General features: G+C 41.1%; 1 protein-coding gene across 1 annotated transcript in view; it reads left to right on the forward strand.

The window, feature by feature from the left end:
* Window positions 1–3,534, forward strand: part of ptprub (protein tyrosine phosphatase receptor type Ub) — a 147,625-nt gene extending 144,091 nt beyond the window's left edge. Inside the window, exons 27-29 of the mRNA XM_054622258.1 lie at window positions 310–467; window positions 2,320–2,455; window positions 2,539–3,534. Of these exons, the coding sequence (XP_054478233.1) occupies window positions 310–467; window positions 2,320–2,455; window positions 2,539–2,601 (357 nt within the window). The 3' untranslated portion in view covers window positions 2,602–3,534. The remainder of the gene's footprint in view (window positions 1–309; window positions 468–2,319; window positions 2,456–2,538) is intronic.
* The last annotated feature ends 4,132 nt before the right edge of the window (window positions 3,535–7,666 follow it).

The raw sequence follows: 7,666 nt of genomic DNA on the forward strand, positions 1-7,666 counted from the left end.
GTCCTTAAGCACTAGGTTAGATTCTATAGGACAAGGTTATGAACAAACAGGGACCTCTCTCCAACACAGCGTGGGCCCCGCTTACACCTGCAGACCCATATATCTCATATTCAGTCTGCTGAGTGAGCACAGCTGAGAGTACCAGAACGCAGCCTGGGGAGCACTCAAACACGGGTGTTAACTGGCACACACAGAAATACTGAAACAACCAGAAAGTGTAATATAACACAAACAAAATAGGAAGCACAGCCAGACAGTACGACTACACTCATATTCCATGTGTTAAATGTTTTTCTGTTGCATTTCAAGCTCCAAGAGGGCCAGCTGGTGGTGTGTCAGTTCCAGTTCCTGCGCTGGTCAGCGTATCGAGATGTTCCAGACTCTAAGAAGGCTTTCCTCAACCTGCTGGCTCAAGTGCACAAGTGGCAGAGGGAGTGTGGAGAAGGACGCACTGTTGTCCACTGCCTGTGAGTAATCTGTCAGCCACACGCATCATGTACTGGCAGAAATACGTTCAGCCTCTCTCTCTGAAAAGGTCTCAGACATGGAATTACTGCTGTTGAAAAGTGACATTTAAAAGTGCAAAATCTTGTTCTCGGAGGAGAGTATCACAAAAAGTGTTAAAACGTGGTAAATCATGACCAGATCTGTTTGATGAGACAGTGACTGTCTCGTGTCCTGTCTCTGTGGTGTTCTGTGTGGTTTCAGTGCAATGAGATGCAGTGCAAAGTCATTTTCATGGTTGTATTTTCATAATGTAGAAAATCAAATTGTGTTGTAATGTACTGTGCCGTGGTGTATTGCAGTGTGGGGTGTTGTGCTCCCCTCTGTTGTCCTAAGCCCCCGGAGCGCACACCCGCTGATGAATGTGAATGGGCCGTCCAGCTCATTGCCAACCCATCACACGTTCATCCCCACCACCCCCATCCAAAACCACATCACTCAGCGCTGTCACACAGTGTTACCCACGACAACCAGGAAAGAGATTATGGAGATCAAATCAATTATGCCTTAATACAGAATGCGATGGTTCTCACTACAGTAAATTCAGGACTGCCAAAGCACTGACGACGATTGATTACCTTAATATTGCTTGTATACGCTGCAGAGGATTCCTTGCCCACCTTCTCTGGATTTGTCTCCGGAGAGAGGAAGTGGATTGTCCTCCACTAGTTTATTGATATTGCCTTTCATTTATGATGACAAAGACAATATCTCAGAGGAAATGCCACACTGCTGTTATTTCTCAGTTTTTTCCTTTGTACAGCTCTTCTCATGTCGCTATTTTTGTATCAAGCTATTGTGTGTGTATGCAGTATGAACTGTATCAAATGTTTCATGAGGTAGCATGAACACAAAAACAGGGTTATCAGATTACACATACTCTGGAGTGCTTATACTGCATTATTGTCTTGCAGAATCCACTTTAACATATTAGGTGGCTGCGACTGGAGACGGAGATATATTTGTATTGAAATTTGCTGTACATATGCAGTACATCTACATACTCTGCTGTTCAGGCAATATGATAGGGTCGGGATGGCATCAAACTGACAGTCAAGGTCTGAATCTAAACTGCGTCTTATGGAATGCAAAGCATAGCAAACTTATCAAAATGGCACATTTTAGACAGGGTATTTTATTGTGCACAATTCACATTTATAAAACATCTAATAAGACAAGTCTACTACCATGTGGCAGCCTACTCGAGAGGGTGCTTCAGGTTCTTTACTTATTGTTCAGTGCCCGGGTTTGTTATATACCTGACCATAAATAATGACTGTAACCATGGTAGCAACAATTACAATAACTGCGTCAGGCTCATTCAAATGAGAATGCCTGTCTACGGCTCTATGAGGCTGTTTTTAGGCTGAGTGGTGCTTTAGTAAAATGCTAACATCAGCCTGCTAACATGCTCATAACGGCAAAGCTAACTTGCTGGTCAGGGATGACCAAAGTATTCACAAGTTGTTGACAGTTGTTGAGACATATTATTTAAAAAACAGCAAAATCAACCTCATGGTGGCACTAGCAGAATTGTCAAGGGGTCACCGAAGTCATTAGGATTCATTATCTGGGAAACATTAATGTCTGTCCAATTTTTATGTCAATCCATTGAATAATTGTTGAAATATTTCATATAAATATCACATACTGGACCAAAGGGGTTGTCCAAACAGTCGACATTGCCATCCCAGAGCAACACTGCGTGCATGTCTAAAATACAGCGTTAAGAGATAAAAAACAATTTTTTATTGAAATGAAAAATATAAGGCATCTATCTAAGATGTTAAAAAAAATACATCTCCCCCTCTGCAGTAACGGTGGTGGTCGCAGTGGGACCCTCTGTGCCTGCAACATTCTTCTAGAGATGATCCAGTACCAGAACATGGTGGACATCTTCTATGCTGTCAAAACTCTACGCAACTGCAAACCCAACATGATTGAGTCTCTGGTAAGAGAGTCCGTAAATAAATAAAAATATGCATTTTCAAGTGGTGTTTTCACTTTTTCACTTTTTCTTGATTTTTTTCTCAGGACCAGTATCGGTTCTGCTATGACCTTGTACTGGAGTACTTGGACTGCTTTGAAGGAAGATAGCAACCAAAGGTTTACCACAGCGGCAGTATCCCATCTGCTGGAGATTCGTTTTAAGGCCACCCAGTGACCCCTCTACTTTAATGTTTGGACCTATGGACTTGAAAGGACTGGAAAGGAAGGAGAGGAGAAAAAAAAAACTTGATCAAGGTTCTTACTTTTAACCTTTAATGTACAGCTGTGATTTCATCCTTGTTGGTGATGTTTATCTCTTTTGATATTTTTGTGCTTTTCTTGGTCCTCTTTGCCTCCGGACTAAAGCTCTTTTGTGCTAAGGGTTTCTGTAACAGCAAAACAATATTCGGAGCTACAAAATGGACCTGTTTATTCTGAAGAAAGTTCACCATGGCTGTGTTTCACCGTTTCATTCAAAAAGCAAGGAGGGTTGATGAAATTCCCAAGTAAAACCAGAATTATATAAACCTGGAAGCATTTTCTTCTCTCTCAAGAGCTACATACAACAACAGTCCACTGTGGTTGTGGCATGATTTCTCTAACATACCATAAACTGCCTTATTCTCTGATGATAGGACGGAATTATTCAAATCGCTGAATATATCAAGAAGGTTGTCATACTGGTGTATATACAGCAACAAGAGATTTGCAGCATTAGGAAAGACCAGCCCAGTCCTCAACAGTATTGATGCAGAAACTGTACAGTAGTGCGATGTGTTGTATTTTGCCATAATGTTTGTGCTGGATTACCATGTGTGCTATAGGTGGACATTTCCAAGGACCACAGCACTGGGCCTGGTGCCACCACTAAAGATTCCTGTCTCATTACTGTCACAGTGCCAATCCCATTGACTGACTTGAATCCTCTATTTACTTTACTCAATCATCTTGATATATGCCTACAAACATACAGTATGTACTGCATTTGCTAATGTTCATGCTCCAAAGTGATTGTTTGTATTTTATACCCAGCAGGAAAGATCAAGGAGCAGGGAAACTGTTAAAGATGTAATGACATGCCATAGTGGTGGTGTGAAAAATGATGTTCCATTAATGCCGTGGTGAAGTGTCTAAACCAGTACTGCGTTACCGGTTTGAGTCTGTAACTCCTTTTAATCCTTTGTTGTTTGAGGCATTTGGTTGTACTGTAAACTGTCTCAGCAAGCTAAAACAGTTTGAAGTTTTTATCATAACCCTTTCAGTAGGGGGTTCATTCAACTATTTTGACATGAATATTAGCTGTTGTTCCTAGTGGTGTAAAATAAATAAAGTAAACATATATAAATAAAAAGGGGCATTAACATTGTGCAGGGGGATAAATGCTGCTTTGCGTCACCGCTGATGATTGGTGTTTTCACAATGGTGGTTATTAGTATCTTAAAATAAAAATGCTGTTTTGAAAAGGACGTATAGTAAGATACAACTACCCACAGACCCTACTGTTGAGTTATCACTGACCTGATGGACAAAAAATCCACTGTTCGTCACCTACCAGCCAATGGCTGGAGACCACTGATCGGAGTCAGCCTCTTAAAATCACCTTGAAAGAAATTATCTTTGTATTTTGTTCCAGAAGCAAGAAAATATTCTACTCTCCATTATTGCCCTTTCAAATATATTACACTCCACCACATCTCCTGAAACTCCTTAAAGTGCAGGCTTTCAAGGAGGGCAGCAAAGGTATCACTCCAGGACCTGCCTAATAAACAAGGAGACACCTCGAAGCCCACGCAAACTGACAAATGGCAGCTAGGCGAACTCTGCTGCTAGTTTGTTGCTCACACAGGTGGGAGCTCCCGAATATGCGAGGAATCCAACAGTATAACAACATCACAAGGCTTCCACAGGTTCACTGATAGAGCAGCTTGTTTTTGATGAGGATGAAGAGTGAGGTAGCTATAGTGTAGTCAGCGGGCCGACCTATGATCACTGGAGGAAGTGCCTGGACACTTTTTTGGAGGGTGAAAGGAATGTGTACATACAGATGTATATTATGTTATGTGAATACTTTGTGAATAATAAACTATATGTTTACCGAGAGTAAAGACGTACAGTAAGTAACCACTACATAACCATGAAGGTGAATGTGCTGTAAATTACTATTTTGTGAGGTTTTTTGCCAGAACTTTAAACAGCCGAGTATGAACTGAGTCTCCCTGAGCATTCGTTCCAGAGCTCTGAGTAAAACAGGTCTGTCAAAGCATGTATTAAATCCACTGTGTGCTTTGTATTTCATTTAGTTAATTTAAGAATATCCCGGTCACATCGTATATTTCAACCCCTGTGTTTTCCAGCAGCCACATATGTGAGCACATTGTACTTTTGCCATTCCAAAGCTTTTTATTATGACTCTGAGCCGTGGCGAGTGTCCTGAGGTTACCGTTGATTTCACTTGTGTATTTATGTATGAAGCGATAGCACATGACACGCCCGTTCTATTTGTGGGGCGAAGGTGTGTATTTAACAAAAGAGATGGAGGAGACGGATGTATTTAGAGGTTAGGGAGAGGGGTTTGTTCTGAACAATATCAGCGATCTACAATAAAAGAACAAGGGGAAAAAAGAGATGTGTGGTTGTCAACTTATCATCGGATATTCTGTCAAAAAAAGCATACACAGCTTTAAAAAAAAGTCTGTGGTTTTTAATTGGTTTGTCAGCAGAAGCAGAGAACTGAGAGTTAGACATGCAATTCCTGTCTACAAGCCTCTGACCCTCCTGCGGTTTCTCATATGGATGTGGTCTTTTAGCAGTTCCCCTCGCCTTGAACCAGATCGTCCATTTGATCTCCCCTCTTTTTAATCTCTCACCTCTTTTCCCTTTCCCCTTTTCACCAACCCTCAGCATATAACTGCACCCATCCTCAACTCCTCTTTCATTACTTTCATTTCTCCCTCTCATCCTTCTCTTCTCCATCTCTCTGGCTTTGTCGCTCTGCCCAGAGTAAGGAGACTCCAGACCACAGACTTCCTCTCTCACCCTCGGCTATGTTGAATAATGCAGCAGTCCTGCAAACTGATCCAGTGTTTAGCAGAGGAACAAGTCAGATTAATTAATGGACAAGACCCCCTATACTGTTGGGTTGAGGACAATGTAGGCAATAGGCTACGGATTCACCAATGGAAATGAATAAACCTTGATGACAAGCTTTTGAGTGTGGTAAAGGAGTGTTTTGATGAATGCAATTGTTCTTTAGAAGAGCTTTTTCATTTGTCATGGCAGTGAGAAAGTGCAAAAATGCATTATAGATAACATGACAGATGAGCTTTTTTTATGGAGGCAGGCCATTTACTCTACCCAATTTTAATCTACAAGATTTTCTCAATTTACTTTTTTACCTGCAGTAAAGTAGGCCTATTACAAAATGAAATCCTTAGCGGCCGGCTCCATCATCCTTTCCTGCTCAAATTTGATCGGTGGTTTAAATTAACCGGTAATTGGAATCTTATCATTTAATTCTGATGGTGTAATGACATGTGCAAGGTAACTTATCACAGGGCCAAGATCCAACTAGGTTTTGTCTTTTTCTCTCTGGGCTTCCTGTCTTATACTCCTCTACTGACAGGCTCGATGGATGTCAGCCTCATAGGCTCCCTGGTGAATCTCACACTAGATACACTTTTCTGTAAAACGATAGTGAGGGCCGACAATTCAGCTGATGTAAGGAAGGAGGGCAAGCTATGGCTAGGTGCACTAAAATTGTGGTTTCCAACCTTTTTTAGACCATTTATCAATTATATTTAACTAATTATTTAAACAGTTTATCCATTATTTTAAGTCCATTTATCCACTACGTTTAGCTTATTATATAGACCATTTATCCATTACTATTATGTAACTTTTTCAACCAGTCATTCATTACTTTAAGACTTTGACCATTTATGCATTGCTTTGACTGATATTGATATATCATTACTGATATTTTCCGTAATTTGTGGCCGGTTATTTCAAATGTTATTTCTTCTCTTAGCTAGCCCGTAAACTATTTTTTAGCTATCTCTCTGCTAGCGAACCAACAAGATTTCATGCACTTGCAATTGCAATAAATGGATCTGAGGTGTTTAAATCCAGTTGGTGGAAGGTGTGTGTTTGGATGGTTATTTTCTCACCAAACACAAGGATTTTTAATCTTACCCCACAATCTATGCATATACTCCCTAGTAATTGCAGCAGTACCTGCTGGGATACAAGAACATCAGGTTGGGAATAACTGCTCACTTGTTTGCAAATAGCTACAGAGGCATTATACAGGCTGTAAATCTCCTATAGGGTTTTAGCAATGGCCGAATGTTATGTTTCAAAGCACAGCGGTGTATCTTAATATTAAACATTTTTTGCTTTCATGCCAAATGCTTGATGCAGATAAAACCCAATACTCTCTGGGAGAATACTGTCACAAAAGCTTTTGTGGGTGACCTTGCCTAAGCCTCAGTCAATAAGTAGAAAGAAGAGAAGCATATCCTTTAACATGGCATGGAAATAGTGTTGGAGGCTTTTAGGAACAGGGAGAAAAATCTGGATCAATGTAGCCTATTATATGATTTCTAAGAGGCAATACAGATTTTTAAACAGACTGATATTCTCTGAGGAGAAATTATTCTCCTCTGTCTCTGCATTTTTCCTGTTAAATGCACAAGATGAAATGTGAACACATACACACCCATACACTTGTCATACCATCCTGGTGGTACTCAACTTTTGCCGGATAGTGCAGCAGACAAGACAGGTGGCTCCAGCTTTGTGCTCAGCAGAGCGAGGACAGAGAGGAGCCGGCCAGATGGCTCCGTCCACCATGTTCCCTCACTGGTTCCATTGCCACAGTTGGTCTGACTGAAGCCCTTATCTCAGCAGTGTGCTCTCAGTTCAGTGAAAGTCATGGTTCACATGAACGTTTGGAGTAAAAGGTGCTCCTGATGGTTCAAGCACGGACCATTCAGGCAAACAAGAAGCTGGAGACAGATAAACAGAATCAGAGGACACACAAGCAACTCAACGGTCCATTTCCTCTTTATCATGCTCACCTTTTGCTGTCACAAAACCCTACAGTAGTTTGCTTCCCCCACGGACACAAGCCACCTTTAACTTAGAATGCTTTGACCTGTATCATTTAGTGGCC

Source organism: Anoplopoma fimbria, chromosome 20 (assembly GCF_027596085.1).
Source record: "Anoplopoma fimbria isolate UVic2021 breed Golden Eagle Sablefish chromosome 20, Afim_UVic_2022, whole genome shotgun sequence".
Classification (NCBI taxonomy): Eukaryota; Metazoa; Chordata; class Actinopteri; order Perciformes; family Anoplopomatidae; genus Anoplopoma; species Anoplopoma fimbria.